General features: G+C 44.4%; 1 protein-coding gene and 1 long non-coding RNA gene across 7 annotated transcripts in view; one reads left to right on the forward strand and one right to left on the reverse strand.

Annotated features, from left to right (window-relative positions):
- The window catches only part of BBS4 (Bardet-Biedl syndrome 4), a 41,055-nt gene that overhangs the window by 3,081 nt on the left and 18,693 nt on the right, over nucleotides 1-19,281 (forward strand). For 2 of the 5 annotated variants that reach the window (XM_048081413.2, XM_048081415.2), the window contains 2 exons: nucleotides 14,478-14,557; nucleotides 18,618-18,681. In XM_048081413.2, coding sequence (XP_047937370.1) covers nucleotides 14,478-14,557; nucleotides 18,618-18,681 — 144 coding nt within the window. Of the gene's footprint in view, nucleotides 1-4,666; nucleotides 4,738-14,477; nucleotides 14,558-18,617; nucleotides 18,682-18,761; nucleotides 18,795-19,281 lie in introns of those variants that run through there. The other 3 variants (XM_048081416.2, XM_067003714.1, XM_048081417.2) reach the window with 3 other exon arrangements.
- On the reverse strand, nucleotides 12,101-13,534 carry LOC106044206 (uncharacterized). 2 transcript variants are annotated; one of them, XR_010834154.1, is made up of 3 exons: nucleotides 13,377-13,534; nucleotides 12,961-13,098; nucleotides 12,101-12,506 (listed from the first exon to the last, which is right to left on the reverse strand). It is a non-coding gene; the product is annotated as an uncharacterized lncRNA (long non-coding RNA). The 2 variants fall into 2 exon arrangements; XR_001212169.3 differs by having other exon boundaries at nucleotides 12,101-12,781.

Consider the following 19,281-nt stretch of genomic DNA (forward strand, 5'->3'; position numbering starts at 1 on the left):
GTGCTATAACTGGCCCTGGGAAGCTGGAAAAGCCTCTTTGCCTTTTTTTTGGGGGGAGGCCAGGCTAACCTCACCTAGCCCTGTATACACCTACTGTTGTTGGCTTACACGAGTGTGAGCCTCTGGTACGTTGCCCGGAGCTAAGAAGAGATTGCTACTGCTGCAGGCCCGTATGCAAGTAAAAATAAATCTAGAACTTTTATCTCCGCCAGCAACTCTTTTGGGGCAGGGATGGCTGTCACTTCACAACAATTAGTATGGCTTCCATGGAGGCACTGGTTGGTTGCTCTCCATCCAGTTCTATAAAGATTGTGGCTGATCCCCTTATCCGCAGTAACCCCACCTTGTTCTGCCTTCTCATGCAAGCCACATCTACGATATTTGCCCTGACCCTGGGAGGCTGCGTCTTCTGCCTGTTTTTTCAGGACAGCATCCCCTTCAGCTCTCTAAGACAGCTGCAAAGGGATCAGGCTGATGGTGTTTGCCGAGAGATGGACTATCACTCCGCTGCTCTTTCCTGGAGGGCTGAGGTCTATTAAATCAACTCTGCATAATTCATGTGCGAACGGAATAGCTGAGCAAGAAAGATGGGGCCATCAACCTTACGAACAAGCTGCGGAGGTGTACTGGGTAGAAGCTGCCATGCCTCTGTCAGCTTGCTTGTTAAACTGTCAGTCGAGAGCCTTCCTGCTTTTAAGTGTGCACAATTTAATATTGATTGTTTGGGAGAGCGAACGGAGGCAGTTGTGACTTTCTTAATGGGACCGCTTTTGCGGATCCTGCCTGCCGTTTGATCAAGCGCTGCTTGCTCGCGGCTGCCGAGGAGGAGTTTTCTTTCCCACTCAGCAGTTTGCATTGACAGCCTCAAAACCGAGCCGGGCGCTTCTTTAAAAAGGGCCACCAACGCTCCTTTGGGTTTTCAGGCTGCACGGAAGAATTGGTCTGCATCCGTCACTGCCCGATGTTCCTTCTGCCTCCTTGATTTGGCATGGGTGTTTGCACAGCTGCCTGCCAGAGGGGAAAATTGTAAATGAAATCCAACTGTTGGTGCCCCTGGGTCTCCCTTGTACGACTCTTGAGTCAAAATGAGCTATCATGAAGACACAAATTCTAGCCTGTGACTTGTGTAATTATGTCTGTGTCTCAAGGTAAATTGGGGCACCTCCAGGACCTGGCTCACCACAGGTAGTTCTTAAATACTTTGGAAGCCTTTGCCATTTAATATTTGACTCTGTTGCCTTCAGTACAGTGGGTAAAAGCTGATTTAAGCTGCCTGTTAATCTCTAGGAATGAGGGCAGCTGCAAGATTTGTTATAGGGAGTGATATAACTGTCCTGTGTGAATATGATGCTGGGGATATGTAAGAGAGGAGTGGAAAAAATGAAAGTGATGTTGTGTATTCTTCTGGGGACTTTGGCAGGGAAGAGTAGCATCTCTTACCTGTGACAGATTTTTTTAAACAGGATTTTTTCTAAAATTTCTTAATGAAGTCTCTGTCCCGATGTAGTTTGGCTGAGGAGAGTTGTGGTAAACCTTAAGGAGCCAGGCAAATCTGCATCAGGTATGTTTGTATAGAAGAGCACTGCTAAAGTTATCTTAAACTGAATTTTTTAAGCACTGAACAGTAACTTTCTGTTGCAGCAATCTGTCTTTGTTATCTGCATTGTATTTTCAGGTGGGAGGCGAGAAGAGTCTTAGAATTAGTGCAAGCAGGTCGAAGAGATATGAGACTGTGTAATACAATAGCTTAGGCCCTTCTCCTACAGGTGGTTTGGTGTGGATGAAATTTGTGCCTGAACAGAGCGTGTATTATAATAACTAAATAATGTCGTCGCACGCAGGTGTAGTAGACTATGACCGAGTCATCGCTGAATCCTACCTTAAGTCATCGCAGTGGCTGGGTTCAGCTTGCCCGTGTTTGTCCTGGGTAGATGTAAGACACTAAATGGATGGTTCTGAAAATGTCATCTCAGATTTGCAAAAAGTAATTTGAAGGAGAAGCTACAAACGTGAATTTGTTGCTCAGCCGGAAGGAACGCCGCGTTTTCAGTCTGAATTGTGCAGAAGAGAACACGTCGAGTGGTGTCGAACCGCACGGCTGGAGAGTCCAGTGACTTCCCCTCGCTGCTGCCTGCTTCTCCTCACAGGGATGCTCGACTGATCCTGTCCTGGGAGACGACTTAAAATGGAAACTTCGAACCAGTGTTTTTCACCCTGGCTGTTAAACAAGGATAACTGTGAGATAAGAGGCAGAAATTGCTCTTGAATTAGCAGCTGTCGGGACCGATGAGTCAGTCACGTGGCTGTGAAAGCCCGAGGGGTTTGGAGTGAAGAGAGCCCATCCTGCAGACAGGTCAGCCCAAAGGGAGAGCAGTGAGCATCCAACACGCGTGCAGAGGGTCTGCAGCAGGCTGTGGCGGTCCTGGGGAAAGGCACTGCAGCAGTCGGGGTCAAAACCTCTGAACCTAGCAATCTAAATTAAAGGGGGTGGTGGAAGGCAAGCCCCTCCGAGTATCTTGTAGCTGCACTTGCTGACAACCATTATTCAGTAACTGACACGTTAGTAGCTAAAACCGTTCATTATTTTGTCCTTTACCCCCCGTGGGGAGAGCTGCTCTGAAAATCAATTCCCTTTGTTGCTATATCAAGATCCATAACTCTCCCTGTGTTGATATTTTCTCCCCAAGCAATTGGTGGTGGAATAAAGGAAGCTCTGTTCCTTGAAGCAATGTAGAGTTAATATCTGCCTGCTGAGATGGGGTTTTAATCTCCCTGCTGCATTTTAAATTAATCAGATATTTCCCAAAATGCTGTACTGGTTTTTGAACTCGACTGTCTCCCAGCTCTCCACTCTTTTTGCCACGCAGGCCAGTCAACTCATTTTATGGTAACTGATAGTGCCGCAGCAGAGAAAGTCAACAATACAAGCTGGGAATAGAGCTTTTATGGAACTTGAATTTATTTCCCTTTGTCATGAAAAATATTATTTAGAAAGCAAGTTCTGGGCTCTCGTGTTAGTCTAATAACAGTTCAGAGGTTAATGGATTTGCATTTGGATTTCTACACAAATATTAGACCCCAGCTTTTGCTGAGATACAGTGATGGATTTTTAATAACAGGATAGAATCCTAAAAAAACCCTAACATATTAAATACACTGTAGCAAAGTAAAGTGGAGTACACTTGAGTTGCTGGAATAATGTGGGCCAGAAGCCCTTAAGACTGTGAAGAAGGCGATTCTGAATTGTTACCAACCCCGCTACGTGTACCCAAGGACGGGGCAGGTTGATTATATTCAAAGAGAAAATCTCCCACTTGAGAATTGCAAAAGGATTAGCAAGGATTAAGTGTTCTCCCCAGTCCGGGGCATTAGGATATTTTTTGGATCCATTGTAGGTATGATTTTTCTAATGTTTATAGCAAAGGAATTCTGCTTTGGATTAGCTGTGACCTTTGGCAAAGTGCTTCAACTTTGTTTTTTAACATTTATCAAAGAGAAGATTGGTCTAACATTCAGTGACAGTGTTTGGATGCTGCAGGTTTTCAGTTAACAAAACATTTGGAGACGTTAAGTGAAAAATATTACATAAAAGTAATATACTGCAGAGTACTACTTGACCTGTTTGAGTGCTGCTAAAGATAGTACTGAAGGGTGCAGGCAAGATGTATGAGCGTACCAGAAGGGAGAAATTTTGTGTTCCCTGTTCAGCTCTGCCCGCAGGGTGATTTAACACACTCATCGCTTCACATCAGAGCACTTCTGTAAAATCAGCCAGGTGTCTGTCTGTTTTCTGGCTGCTTCAAGGCTTGTGAGTCTTCGTCTGATTTCTTTTTTTTTTTAATGTGGTTTCCACTTCTGTCTGGTACAATTACAGCTGAACTAGCCAAAATGGCTTGTAAGGCCAACGTGGGCCACCGAAGGGGAGGAAGCAAAGTTCCCTCGGGTTTTATAGCACTCTCCTTTCCAGAGACAAAGTAAGGTACTGACCCAAACAGTCGATGAGACAGGTTTAGCAGTGGTGAACACACAAGTGCTCAGTGTTGCTTTGTACGTAATAGCGAAGTTTGGTGTAGACTTGGCTATTACAGCCAAACTAGATAACAGAAGTGGGGAAGCATATAATGTGAGCAGATGTTTTAAAGCAGTGGCTTTGTCCTGTTCTTAAACTCTGCGGTAAGGAGGGTGTTCTTCTTTGTGGCTCAAAGCTTCTCAAAACTCTTTTACCACACAGAAACCTGAGTTTTGGATAGATGACAAAGCCCCAGTGTTCTGCATCTTACCGGAGTAGTTTCTTTTGCTTAATTGAATTTTGAAACGTTCTCAAGTGCCGGGTATTATTCTTGTCTAGCTATTCTTGTCCCCGTCAATATTTAGCTCAAATACTGATCGTGCTGTCCTTTTCACGTAGGTCCTCATTCTTGAAGACAAGGATGTCGTCATTGGGCTCTAATAAAAAAACAGTTGCTGGTGCCAATTTGATGGGCAGTAAACTCACTTTATCTGGAACTGGCTGTAGTTAGGAAGTGCTGGTGACGATCTCAAAATGTGACTGTTGCATTATAAATAACTTCCAGCTTATGCAGAAAAAGATAGGCGTCTTTTATGCTGTGTCCTGCAAATGCATCTCGCTTTCTCTCTAGGCTGCTCATGCAGATGAACCGATGGGCATCCCTCCTGCTCCTGCAGGTATTTTAATGGCTCGAGCACTCTGAGGAGCAGGAACTTTGTAATGCCCTGGTGAGTTGGTTCTGTGCGCTGCAGATCCGGTCATTTCTGAATTCCTGATAAATCAATATAAATCCATTCTTTGAGCCAGCTTCAAAGCTGCCTTTGAACTTGTAAGAGTGAAGCTGCCTGAGAAATCCAGATAAAAAACGACGCCCTTGAGTTAAATTAATTAGTACTTTTAAGTGTGTCAAAAAGAAAATATGTTAGTAGAAATGCTGGGGGGGGACTCAATGACACAAATGTGGTTCTTGGTTTCTGGACATACAAGTTTGGTTCCATTTGGCCATGTGCAAGCCAGGTTTTGTAGCCCATTTGAACCTAAAAACTTGCTGAAAGAAAATGATTTCTAAATAATACAGATTGGTTGGTGATTGTTTTCTATGAAAAGCTAGTATTTTCATCTCTGATACGTGGGTAGCACTGCCACACGTGTTTTGTGCAGGATCTGATGCAGATGTTTTTAGTTCTGTAGAGTGCTGTTAAAAAAGGTGAGTTACCATTTTGGGTTAATTAAATTGTGTAATACGCTTCATCCTCTTCGCCTCGAAGCAACAACCCTGCACCATAAAGAACTGGAAACATTTAAGTTTGAATGTGCTAGTACAGCTCTGCCCTCTTGTGTGTGTACATTAATATCTGTGATAACACGGGGACTCGTTTTAGATCGAGTGTGGTAGGTGTGTTGTTCTGTCAAGGCTGGTGTCACCGTAAAATTTTAGTGCAGACTTTTAAATCAGACGTTTTATGGTTTCAGTTCTAGTTTTACATTTTTTGGCAGCTGTCAGCCTAATTTCATTTCCCCCCTGTAAAAATAAAAATTCATATCTGCTTCTTAAACCTATTGCAAACTTAATTAGACAATGAAAAGTGCCAGAAAGGTGCTAACTCTTGTAGCAAGCAAGTATAATCTGAGTGCCTTTTGCTGATTTGATAATTAAGAAATATCTAACCCTATATATATGGGGTGCAGTAGCCCAGCTTTAGGGGATCTAGCCGTACGATTGCAACATACTACTTTAGGATGACATTTAAGTTGGCGAATTTATTTTTTTGATCTTCCTTTAAAAGTTCTCGGTGCTAGGCAGTTTCTTTTGTATTTTAAAGTATTCAGTTTAGTTTGTCTGGTGTACTGCTTACAAATGAAATGGCATCTCCTGCTGTGAAATTAATAAAATATATACTAAAATAGCAACAAACAAATTTAGGAAGGGCGGGATTAATCTTTCTTAACTTAGATGGCTCTGATATCCAGCTCCAGGTCAGAGCAGATCACCTGTGCTCGTGTTTAGTAAGTGGAAAGCCCCATCCAATGCCACCCTTCTGATCTCTCCCAGCCACCTATCTCAGGGTGAGATGAATCTCTCCCCGAGGATGCGTATTCCTCTGCTTTACTGCAAAGACAGCCCAAGGCAAATAACTCAGCTGTCTTAATTTTGTGATGCCTAAGTTAAGGGAGGTGCATCCCACTCAAGAATGTCACAATTAACCTTGTCTGCGCAACATTAATCCAAGCCCCTGAGTCTTTCGTGACAAAATTACACGCTGGCTTTTGCCCAGCTCTCCAACATCACCCATAGCACAGGGATGAGGGCACTCACCAAAAAGGGAACAGCTCAGTGGGAGTGTTAAGTCAAAAATATCTCCCTTATTTAGGGTATAGCCAGATGTCTTGTTTATCCCAGCACAGACAAATTCCCTGGTGCTGCAAGGTCATAGTCGAAAGTAGGTACTGATGCGGGGTTCCCTGATGCTCGAGGGCTTGCTTTGCCAGAGTTACAAACTGTGTGTACGCTAACACCGTGGTAGACACGCATCGCTGCTGTGCATCGTGCTGGCTGGAGTCAGTGCTGGGAGGTACCAGGTCTCATGGGCAGCCAAAAATGAGGGATGGGAACGTGGTGGCTGCCTTGGGGAAGCTCTGGTAGGTGATTTATCCAGCATCAGGGTGAGGTTTCATGTCTCATATGCAGCATCTCAGTGTCTTAACAAAGAGACTCTTAGTTTCTTCCAGGTTCTGTCCCCTTTGCCGCATAAGGTTTAAGCTGTGTAACAGAAGTCCTGCAATTTAGTCACTGTATCGTTCATATTTTGCAGTAATTTCATTCAACACCCAACCTTGATTTATTTTTTTGTTCATCCTAATAAGGATGAGGCAGGGCGCCTGGTGAAAATACCAGTGCTGTAGATGCGCTCATGTAACCGAAGGCATGACACCCGTGCAGTAGGGAAGAGCAAATCTTCGTTCTGGGACAGATGTCTGGCGTGGAAAACTTCATCCTGAGGCAGCACGTCAGGAAAAACTGCGGCATTCAGAAACAGGGTCTGATAGCAGGAAGCGCTGGACCATTTGCAAGACCAACTCTAAAATGTCCTTCTTTTGCAAGGGATGAAACGAGGGTAGGTTTTAGCTGTTACTCTTGGTTGAGTGGGAAGTTTCAGAGGCTGTCGGGACTGAATTGCCGCGCTATTCCTGCCTTAATTTTGTTTTGCTTTTAAATGGGAAAGCTTTTTCTTACAAAGGCCTTATAACAATTTTGGTTTCAATTTCTATGCAAAACACCTCACACCGTAGACAGAAAAAGCCTAAGCATAAGTATTTAAGCCAAAAGAAGGATTAGTTTGGAAATCCTGAAAGCACTGATCGCTACTGCGCTCCTGGTACTGGAATTAATGAGAAGCTGGTTAGGAGGGTTATTTTGGGAACGTCTGCAGCCAGCATTACTTCTTTTGTGGGGGAAATATCTTCCATCCCTCAGACCTCCTGTGCAGTTTTATTCTGGGGCGGCGTACTCTGGCAAACAAACACCCAAAGGGAGCTCCCTCTCCCCATTGCCTACCAGGGTATCGAGCGCAGGGCATCAAGCAGGGTGAAAGCATTGAAATGGGGAAGATAACAGCAGGGGGGCTCTGCCAGGGGCTTGAATCCTTGAATATCTCCAGCGTAGAGTTGAGAGCTGTGTCGAGTCAGCCTGTTTTTTTTCTAGATTAGCTTGTGTTTAAAAGCAAACATGGCAAAAGTTGTTTCAGACTTGTTTTTCTTCTGTTCAGCATGCGTGCTGCTGCTCAGCAGACAGCATCAATGCTCAGAATTGGCTTGTGCAGAGGAAACAGATGGTTGGTGTCTTTTTTGAGGCCAGTAAACGAGAGTCTACTTTTTTAGTTTGCTTTTGAAGGTATGTGTGCATTACTAAGCTTCACCCCAAGGCTGCTTGCTCTTTTAGGTCTGAATCAAATGCTTTGTGTCGCAGTGCTCAGGGTAATGTATTCGTGCTTAGGGAAATATAATTCCCCACCTCTTGTCGAAAGGAGTCAGGATTGCAGAGCGGTATCTCGCCAGCCTCGTGCTGGTAGTGGAGGTTTCCCAGTAAGCAAACTGATTGTGCCACTGGGAGGTCTGGGGTGGTCGCAAGCATTGGTTCCTTTACTTCTGTAACCTTCTCACTTCACCTTTCAAAGGTTAAACTTGAGCAACTCATGCTGTGGAGGCATTTATATTGAATAATTTGTGCAGGTATTTGTTTTGCAAATAAAAACATTTCATTTGGAGGAACTCAGACCTTAAATGTCTTAACTCAGGAAAACCACTGACTTTGAAGTCTGAGCTGGCTGCTCTTCAAGATTTATGCAATGTAAACTAGCAACAAAAATTGCCCCCACCTTTTTTTCCTAGTGTGTAAATCAACTTTTAAGATACAATTTTCATCTCTTTATATAACTTTGGCTAATTTTCCTGCAGGGGGAGGTGTAGAGTCAGAAATGTTGCCTTTTTGTTTAAACCTGCTCTTGTTTTTCAGCCTTCTTCCAGTTCTCTCTGTGTCTCGTGAAGCTATTAATAAGTGATAGTAAGATCACAGCTATGAATTATGGCTTTCTTTCCAACGTCAGGATACTACATGATGAGTTTTACTAACCCCAGCTGACTGTAAATAAGGAGGAACCATACGGGTTTATCGTTTGATTTAAAGGTGTTCCAGCAGCAATTTGCAAAAGGGAAAACAGAGAGAAGGGAATTAAACAGAGGGAATGGCTGCAGCCATGCGAGGAGACGGTTGCAAAATCCTCTCTCCTTTTTTCTGTTGTTTACAGGTATTTTACACTTATAAACGTTTCTGCATTTTACAGGTATTTTTGTGTACACGAACACCTGTATTCTCACACATGTATGTATGCATATATACACACACAATGAGTGCAGTGTAGCATAAACAACCTCCCCTGGGTGGTGATTTTTTGAGCTATTTTTTATCATTACCGAATTTTGAATACATTTTGTCTCCATTTATACTCTTTTCGAACTCCAGAGCTGGATTTGGGCGTAGGCAGGATGATGTTCCTGTACTAGTTTTCTTCCCAAGCTATAATGTGTTTATATTGCCACAATCTCAACAAAAGCCTTTGGGTGTCTGAGTAAGGAAGAGGATTTCTTGTTCTTGTGTCTGTGCACCAGCCTAGCTAGGGATTTGTAGGATGCTTCACTGCTGTTAAAGCAGTCTGTTGTTTTTAAATTTAAAAAGCTTGAGAGCTTAAAGCGCTTTCTATCCATAATTTGTACCTTATTTTGGAAAACAAGGTTCCCTGGTACATTGTTCTATAGCAGCCATTTGAGTTTGTTCCTTATTATTTTAGTATTATTTTTATTCAGAAGATGCTCATTACCTCTATTTCATCAGCTTTACCTTATTTCCCCACGTTGGGAGCTTGTGAAGCTCAAGGCAAGAAGGAGAACTGCACAGCTGGTTTCATCCTCGCCTTTCCCTTCCTACTGGTGTCTAATTAAACACGGTTGTGGAAACACCAAGCTTCATTTCGGGCCGTAACTGCAGCCATGCCCAGCAGCAAACCTTCCCCAAACTCTGCAGGTGGGAACGATCACATCCCTGGCAATAATGCCAGCAAACGTCTCGAGGAGACTGAGCTGGGAATCACGGGATGCGGTGGATGTTGGCATTGAAAGACTTAACCACGCGTCGCATCTCAGGTGTGAGGAGCCTCCTCCAGCCGCAGGTGAAATGTTATGCTGCCGTGAGTTTGATGCTAAGCTGATGACCAGAAGTACTTGCAACTGGGAAATGAATCCCAAATCAAAAAGATCAGTCCAGCTTTTGTGTCTTCGAGGGAGCCGTGCCCTCTCCAGTGGCACAAGATAATAGCCTTGTGTCTTTGCTGCAGCAAAGCTCCCCTCTTTTTCTTTTTGAGCAAGATGCACTGTCCCAAATATTTTCTCTGGTGCAGCTCTGCTAATAGCAAAACACCACGGTAGTGAGAGACTTGAGTTATTCCATCCTTGTTCATTAATCTTGAAAGTACCTGTGTGCTGGTGTGCTTTCTCAAGACTGCAGGGTTTTGTTTTACAGCATCCAGTTTTTAAGTGGGATGTAACTAGGACGGGTGATGGGCTGGCTGTGGCTGCGCCCGTGCGGTTACGGTGAAGTCGACTTCGTCTGGCTGTGCCTACAGCACAAGTAGTCTCTGGGTACCTTCTTCGAGAGGACAGCCAGTGCTTTAGCAATCGCTTCCCCCTGAAATTTGGTTGTTTGTGCTTTCCCCCCCCACACCCTTTTTACACTACAGCAATTTCAATAGGCTTTTATTAAATCTGAAAACCGCTGTTTGATAGTTGGTATCTAGGCTGTAATTACCCAATATGAAGACACAAGCACAAAGTAATTTCCTAGGGAGGTTTCCACAAAAGGGGACAATTCTGATTTTATTTTTTCCAGTCCTTTGAGAAAATCTATAACAGGATGAATGGAGTGAAGAGTGATGATAGTGCAGCACAGATACAAACCTGATGATCTTCCTCCGATTCTGTCGGGTTTTCCACTCCAGTGACTTCCGTAAAGGCGCATTGTCAGAAAGAAAAATCACGTTGCTGGGAGCAAGTTGGGCAATCAATCACTGGCCACAGAGAAAGAGGGGGATCAGATGGATTCCCTTTTGAATTCAATCAAAACACTGCAGAGCAACTGGCCTGTCTCTTGACTGAGGTATTTAATCATATATTTGGTGCCTGGCACCCTGTCGCAGGTGCTTAATGAGACTAGACTTTTGTACTCTCAGAAAAGAGAGGCGAAAAGATAATTACACAAGCTATAAACCCTTTTCACTGTAAATACAGTTTGGGGATAATTGTGTTTTCTTTGACTGGCCCTTGATCAGCATGATTTACAGAAAATACGTCTGTTTTCACTGCTAGAATGGTCAGAAGCACTGCTTTTCTAACCTGTGGTCCCTGCATCCCCGCAGGGACTGGATTGTAGGTGAGGGCTGTGCGAAAGGTGGCAAAGAAAAGCGTGTTTTCCTGCGCTCTGCAGCAGTTACATACGAGGGACTTCTGAAGGTCCGTGTATTGAAAAAGGTGGAAAATTGGATTGCAGGCAGCCTGAGGGACGTGATGAATGTGCTCAGCTCCTCCCGGCAAGGCCAAATTCAGTAGCTTTTCCCTGTGCAGAAACCTCCCAAGCGACCGGTTGCAGTCTCTAATTAGGGTGAGATTGCAAACCGCTCTGTGCCACATGAAAACTCCACTGTTCCCCATCATCTCTGCCCTTGAGGAGTCTGCAGCGTGGTGCCGGCGCTTCTTTCCTTTCTTTGTGCCCCTCGCAGCAGCCCCGTGGCCAGATCCAGCCACGTGCTGCTGTCGAGGCCAATGCAGCAAGTGCTGCGCGGCACGGCACGCCTCACCCATTTTTGTGTTTGTAGGTACTCTGTGGGTAACATACAGCCCAGTTAACAGTCCTTTGCTTCCCATAGCCCTTTTCGGGTGGATTAGACAAGTTATTGTCTAATGATTTATTAATTTCCTCGCAATTTCTTTGTCTTTCCTCTCTTCTCTGTCCTCTGCGGCTTCTACACCAGGCTTGGTACATAATGTTTGTCTTGGAGTTCTTCACAGAAAGGGTCAAACCATTGATGTTTTCTTTCTGGAGTAGACTCAGGGAGTCTATCAACATTCTTCTATGAATCTTTGTGTTTCTTTTGTGCTCAGATCACTTTTATCTACGAATTAATCCAGACATCTTTTTCGAAAGACATCAGAATTTATTTATCTTTTTCAATTTATTTATCTTCGGGAAAAAGGAAAAAGGATGCTGATGTCATCTCAGTCAGGTTTGTTGCTATTTCCAAATGTGTTTTAGGAGAGTAAAAACTCCATGTGTTTTCCCAATTCCACATGGTTATCTGAGGAGATAGCTCAGCGCATTGCCGGGGGGAAGCAAAACCCTTTTATCTCTGCAGATGTGAATGCCATTCACTTGTGTGTCTCATGGCCTTTTTGTTTCCTCTCAGTTTTATTTCCAGCCCAGCTTCTCTAGGTAACTCTTCTGGGTTTTGCAGTCTCAGACCCATAAGGCAGATGGTGTTTGTGAGATGTCAGTGTCCATTTTGTCGTTTTCTTTCCATTCCTGCTTGTTTCTCAGCAGCAGGACAATGGCAGAGGGACAAGGAAAGAAAACACTGCCGTGGCTCGTGCCTGTCTATGCTGCAGATGTTTGAGATAGATTATGGTAAATTGATCAAGCTCACGCTCAAATCCATTATAAAATCTGTGTTCATTTTCAGGTGGCTTTGTTCTCTTCAGTCTCTGATGCCTTTTTCAACGCTAGGAAGTGCATGCGCAGGATCAGTTGCAGCTCGATACCCAGCTCAGTGCAGTGACATTTAGCATTTGTGTTGCTGGCTTGGGTGAATGTCGCCTCTGTCTTCGTTCCCAGCACTGCTCTCAGCAGGCATTGCCGTCGTGTAGGCAGCACTGTAATGTCCTTCTGGTCCCACAACTGTGAAAGAGCCCTTTCCTTCAGGAATTCAATAACCCATCTACCATCCGCTCGCCGATGTGCCATCCTTATCCCAAAGCATTCATGTAGGGTCTGACGTCATTTGGTCTTTCCCACCCCAGCTGGAACACACCCGAGCCAGCTCAATTTTCTGTATGTTTTAAGGTTTAATGGTGCTCTCTATTTCTTTTCGACCTCTCTGTAAGGCTTGCAGTACTCCTGGCATCAGGCTGGAGACCAGGTGGGATTTGTCTGGAGGCCCTTCTGATTGTTTCCTATTTAAAACAGTTTCCATTGTTTGTAATGATAAAGGATTTTGTAATTTTAGGCTGTATTACTAGCACAAATTGGCAAAGTGTGCTTTAGTTCTGACTGGAATTGGAATGTTGATGGTTAAATAGAGTTTGCAATGCCTACCTTTAAATCCATGATTACAAAAGAAGGTAAGGAGTACCTGAATAGGTCAGACCGATGTTCCATCTGGTTCAGTATTTTGCGTTGGGTAGTGGCAAGAGGAGATGCCACGCAGGGGCAGCACGCAAGTCTGGCTGCTTTCTGCAATTCACTTCCAGTACCCCTAAGTGCTGTATTTCTAGGAAAAGAAAGTTCTGTCAGAGCCTGGCATCTGCAATAACTTACACAAGGAAGTCATTACAAGCCTGCCAATGAATTAGGTAACCACCCGATGCAGTCCAGAAGAGCAGCCCTCTATGCTCTTTATGAAATAGTGCTTTTTTAAAAATCATTTTGTAGCCACTTTTAAATCCTTACTTGCTGGGAAACCACGAGGAAGAACAAATGGAAAACATAAAGCTATTGGAAATCAATTAAACTGATCTGGGAGTGTGCGTGTGCAAAAGCCGTTCTTACAAAGGTCTGAGAGGGAGCAGCATTTGATGTGAGCTTCTGGATCCCTGATCCCTGCATTGCCTTAAGTTGGTCACATCAGCTTTCCATCTGACCCTGCCCCGTGCCGCAGGCTGCCGGTGGGGACCGTGGGCCATCCCTGCGGCCCCGGCCCCTGCGACAATCTTTGCCTTCCACGCTTCTGTCACAATATTGACTTGCAAACATACAGCTTTTTGCCAGTTGCTATGGTTACCTCTCAGCTACCAGCATCTGAGCTGCAGAAACGAGTACCAAGCAATACATTTCGAGCCTTAATGAAATGCACAGCAGCGTGTTAAACTTTTAAACCCAACACGAATTCACTAAGCAACATCCATTCGTGATTTGCCATAATTTCTGCTGCAAGCTCCATACGAGTGAAACACCGGAGCACAAGCCTTTCCCTTCCACTGCATCAAATAGGTTTTTCTGCCAGTAGCTTCACAGTAGCTCAGACCTGTGATGTTTCATACTCCCTTCACAGTTTCAAAGAACCAAGCCTGACCTCTCTAAATTATTCACACCTCGAGAATGGCAACATCTCCAAAGTCTCCTTTTGTGTGTGGTGCCTATTTCCTTCTCATTCACTCCCAGAAATGTATTTTAAAGAAGTTTGATTCTTCTGCCCTACTTCCAAAATGTGAATCTAACTCATTTCCCCAAGCTGCTTCTTGCGTATTTGGAAAAACCAATCCCATCAGACCAGCGTTAGTGCTAAATTAAAATGTGTGCGTAGCCAACGTGTTGCTGCTCGGTGCTGCTTGCTCCTGTAGCTGCACCAGAAGGAGCAGATGCCTCAAGCCTTTTGAGGTGGTACCTTTCTGTTTTCTGCTAAGAGACCTCATTTAGTGTCTCTGTCTCAAACAACGCATTTTACACATCAGTTTGAGAAATAAAATGAAACTGGACATGGGTTGTATGTCCAGGCTCCAGGTTTCAAGTCGGAAGTTTAATTGCACCGACGGGTGCAATTGCTGTTCTCAAATTAGTTGTGTTGTGCTTGCAGACCAGGCAGTTCAGAATCCCTCTCATGCTTTGCCCAGGTTCCCTGCTGATCAATCTCATTTTGTATTTTACATGCAGTGCCAGAGTTACCTGTCCTAGAGAGGAGAAACTGGTACATCTATCTGCTCTATGTTCGCAGAGACTACGATGAGTGTAAGGTAAGAGCTGCTGCCAAGACTTTGCATGAGGAAGTACTTTACTGCTGTTGTCAAATGATAGTTTTCATGCCTGGCCTAGCTGTGCCGTGGACAGGGGAGGTGCAGAGCTATGGCCTTGCAGGTTTGCCAGATCACCTGCTGTGCCACAGGGTCGTTAGGACCCCTCCTTTCCCCATAAACCAGTACATCACCAACATAATATCCCAGCTTTGAGGTAAGGCTGAGCCCTGGCCACCCTCCTTCCTGACTTCTCTTGGAATCAGGGGACCAAAAGAAAGTAGAACTAAGACAAGGATCAAAACAGCTTTAATTTTATTAAATCCTCAACTACAATCAGGATTCATACATGCAGTTTTCTAGAGTGCTCCATAAACTCACCATATGTTTGGAAGTGGTGAAAATGAAAGGATTGCAAGCTTCTCTTGTTCCAGGTGATACCCAGGGTCTTCCACACTGATTATAATGCAGTTCCGTAGTGCAGGTCTCTCAAGGGTCCTACAGAGCTGCTATGAAAAGCACTTCAATCAAGTAATACTTTTCTACCAAATCTAAAAATACATCTTGGCTATCCTTGAATGAAATTCTTTCATTTTGCATGTGATACGCTGCACCCTTTTATTTCTTCTGAGTTTGGTGGGTATCGTGGAAGTGGTTGATGATTTGAGATTTAACAGTAAGTGGACTAAGAAAATGACAAGTTTATTAACCAGTGTGTTTTCCCGACATACTGAAGATGATGGGGCCAGTGGCAGGAGGAGGGGTGTAAGAGTTGCCTTTCTGCTTTTGTAATGTGCAAAGAAGATCTGAAAATATTTCTTTCCTCCTGAAACATCAGGATCGGCCAGGACTTGTCTCTCTCTGTTGGAGAACTCCCAGGGGTGCTTAAGAAAGTGGTAGGCCAGAGGAAATTCATTTAGCTCTTAATTAATGGAGCTGGAGGGCTCTATCGTCAGCAGAGTGATTTCCACTCAGATCTTGGTTTAAATAGATCTAAGCAGAGGCTGGACTAGTAATCTAAATAGAAAATTGCTTCCCTTTTCTGTTGATCTGACTGCATTTCGTTGGTTTCCTGTTTTGTACGTTTGCTGGTTCCCTGATGGGATGTAGACTCGTGGAGTGCAGAGATGTACAGCTCAGGAAAACAGAAAGCATCCGTGTGGATGGTCTGAAGGGAGCACTGGCTTCTCCAAGTTGTCTTCAGTCACTGAAGGAAGTAAAATATGGGGGAAAATGTAGAGAAGACAGCTAATATCATTTCCTGTGGCAGACCAGTTTCGCTGTAGCTGTCAGCTCCTTCCTCCTGGCTCACAAAACCGTGTTTTTGTGGTAACATTGGGAGAGTTTGGCACCGGACAGTAGCTGGTTAAATAATCTTCCATCCTTCCTCCCAGATGTGATGAATGTATGCTCAGAGGCCTGGATCTGTCCCAAAGAAGATAAGAACATAAGCACGCCAGGATCCTCCTGCAGTCTCTGAACCATAGCCGTGTCCAGAAGGCAATGCAGATTCTAGGTGGGCTGAACTGCCCTCCGGTAGCCTCTGGCTCTCTCTGCTGGTGCCCGATGGGGTTACAGGTCTACACAGGATGCCCCAGGTGCCTGCCTTTACACGCAGTGAGCATAGGCAGCCCCAGACATGTTATTCAGGGCCAATACCGTCAAAAATGAAAGGTGGCATCCTTATCCCTGATGACTGAAATGGCTTTAAACTCACTGATTTCAGTATAATTTTGGCATTTGTTAAATCCATCAATTTTCTTTTAAGACTCAGCTAATAAACAAATGACCTGTGATGCTATTAATTTTGGCCTGATCTTGTACCCTCCTTCTTGCTCAGTGCCTTGAGATGCCTCCTCTCTAGCGCAACTGTAAAAGCTCCCCTATTTGTCAGCGGTGTAAAAGCCCAAGGAAAAAATGTTTCCTAACATTGACACCCTGAAATCCAAGCATTAAATTGGTTTTAACCCTTACAGTGCTGCTCCTGCATCTATTCCGGCGTTGCCAAGCTTCTGACCAATGTTGCTGCTTATTACAGCGCGAGATTGATAACTCCGGCTGCTCGATTCCGCTACCCAGCGAGGCGCAAGGCAAACATCCCCTGGAGCCAGAGGCAGCAGCAGCCCTGCTATTGCAGTGCAGGCAGAGTGGATCTGGGGGGTGATGAGGGGGGAGCACAGGGACGGGCCCTGCTAAGCAGTCGTCATCACTCAGCTCTTGCTCTTCAGATAGGCAGCTCATAAACTGTGCGTTCTGCTTGCAGCAGCAACTCTAGCTCTTCCCCCTAACCGTTTTTCATAACAGAAATCTTCTGTTATGTGTGAGGGAAGGATTATTAAAATTACCAGATGCTTTTAATTAATTAAAATCACTCACGCTGGTTGGTCTCCTGCCAATACATCTAAATTCTGTCAGCAAGTTAAATAAACTTGGGAGGAAACCCTGGGATTACAGATCATATTTCTCAGCTCAAGGCCTTTCACTATGGGATTTTTAGGGCTTAAAGAATTAATCAGATCTCTATAAAAGATAGCTCTCTATTGCCTGCTCTTGCTCTGAGACTGGTTTTATGTAGATGGGGCAATGTAGCATGTCTGTGTTCAGAAGATCCTTGTTTGTGTCTGAGCTGAATGTCCGATGATAAAGTACTTGGTAAAGACTAAAATGTAGGCTCGTGGAGGGTCTCTGGTCAGGAGATCAGAGGGATCCCCGTTATGTCCAAGGGGAAGAGCAGCCTGCGCTCGTTCTTTTTTTTCCTTCCTTTGTTTAATTTTCTTTCTGTGAGTGAGGTTTCTCAATAATAACTCTCCTTGCCTTCACCCTACTTTCCATGTGCTATGTTTGAGGTTCAATTTTCCTCCTTGTTTTCAGGTCCTTTCATTTCTATTCGTCTCGGAGGCAGGGGATAGTGGTACGGATCACACAATTGACAGATGTGCCAGACGAGCGCCAGGTTATTGTTAGCCCAGAAATCCTCCTTTCTTTCTCCTCTTTGTCTTCTACGTCAGAGCAAAGGAGGAACCTCAAAGAGAGCAGAAACAGGGCATTTGCTTCGTAGTCAGAGTTTGCATCCTGCCCAGAGTCACTCATTTTGGCTACTTTTATAATTTCAGGTCATGTGTGACTATGGAATTTAGCCAAGCTGCACCCGCACCCCAAGCTGTCAGCTGCAGGAGTGCATCCAACAAGAATTTACATTTTCCTCAGTTTTCTTCCTTCCTTTTCCCATGTACTCATCATTTGTTCATTTGACTTTCACTGACTCAGCTGCAGTTGCTCCAATTCAATTTATTTCTTCACAAAGGGCCTAGAGTAGATACCCTTATCAGCAGAGGATGCTTTCGTAGATTTCTTGTGGCGTTTTCCCCAGGTAATATCTAATTATCTTTGGTAATGGGAACGAACAGAGAAGCACTGAATGGCAGTGGTATTCCTGGCACCATGCTCTTCACAAACAATGATGAATTTGCACTCTTACACGCACTCTTGTAGTTGTCCCAGATGCAATCCAGTGCCTGTCTTATATGTGCAGTTGTGGTTTATGTAGCTGAAACCAAATCTCTTTCACTAGTTTTGTTAAAATGTTGAAAGCTGACCACTTTTGTAGTATTTTAATACAGCATATTGCAAAAACTAGCTGCGAATTCTGTCGTAATACTGACTTTTCCGAGCACAAAATTTGGTTACGTGAATGTTGTATTTGTTGTGTCCTGTGTGATACCACCGTTACTGTCACGAAAGGAAGCACCGTGTCTCCCAACATGTCGCGTGATGTTTGAATTCAAGGTATTTTGGGGCACTCTGCTGTGCGCCCAGGTACAGCACAGCTATATGTAGCACATGCAAAAAGATTCTCCAAATCAAGGTCGCAGGAGGCATTTGCTTGGTCAGAAATCATTTTTCTTTCGTAGAGGTTGCCTTTATTAAAAAATTTGAAGGGTTTATATTCGTTTGAAAACTTTCATGCTGCAGTTTAGAAAGGGGGTGATGGTGACCCAGTAAATGGGCTTCTCAGAGATGGGGATTACATTTACCCTGTGGTCTTTGCACTTCCTTGTTTCAGGCTGTCATCAAAGAGCAGCTCCAGGAGTCTCATGGAAGGTGCGAATATGCTGTCTACGTTCAAGGTATGTCACATGAGACCTCTGAAAGTCTTAACATTGCTAAAGCCACTTACTTTTGATACAAGATACAGTGAACAAGCGGGGACAAAAGAAGGAAACAGGAATAAAATTCATATGTAAGTATATTTGGCTTTCTTTCTACCTACCTTCTAGTGTTGAAATTTGGGATTATCACATGAACAAAGACAAGATTTTCTGTTTTCTTTTCACTGATGAGTTTGTCATCAGTTCCTCCTTGGACTCCTGGGTCTTGGCCTTCGATGTGCTGGTGTTCGATTGGGTCATGTTTGATCGTGTGCTGTGAAACGTATTGTGGGTGTGTGTTGTCTGTCAGAGCTACGTGCCTCAGGTGGCTGTTTTACCGCTGGCTCTAAGAATGGTCTTCCTCTGCCTGTCCCACCCTCTGCCCTCTCACAAACGTCCTCCAAACCTGGGCGTTGAAATTCGAAGGGCTGTGTGTCACCTTGGCAGGCGACTGGCCTGGGGGACAGCTGAGATTTCTTGGCCAAGGGCTTATTGCAGCCTGTAGGAGGAGGGGAGAAATCCAGACTGCATCGTAACGAACAGTTGGCCAGGGTTTCAAGATGCCTGTACCATTAAGAA

The sequence above is a fragment of the Anser cygnoides genome, chromosome 11 (genome assembly GCF_040182565.1).
Source record: "Anser cygnoides isolate HZ-2024a breed goose chromosome 11, Taihu_goose_T2T_genome, whole genome shotgun sequence".
Lineage (NCBI taxonomy): Eukaryota > Metazoa > Chordata > Aves > Anseriformes > Anatidae > Anser > Anser cygnoides.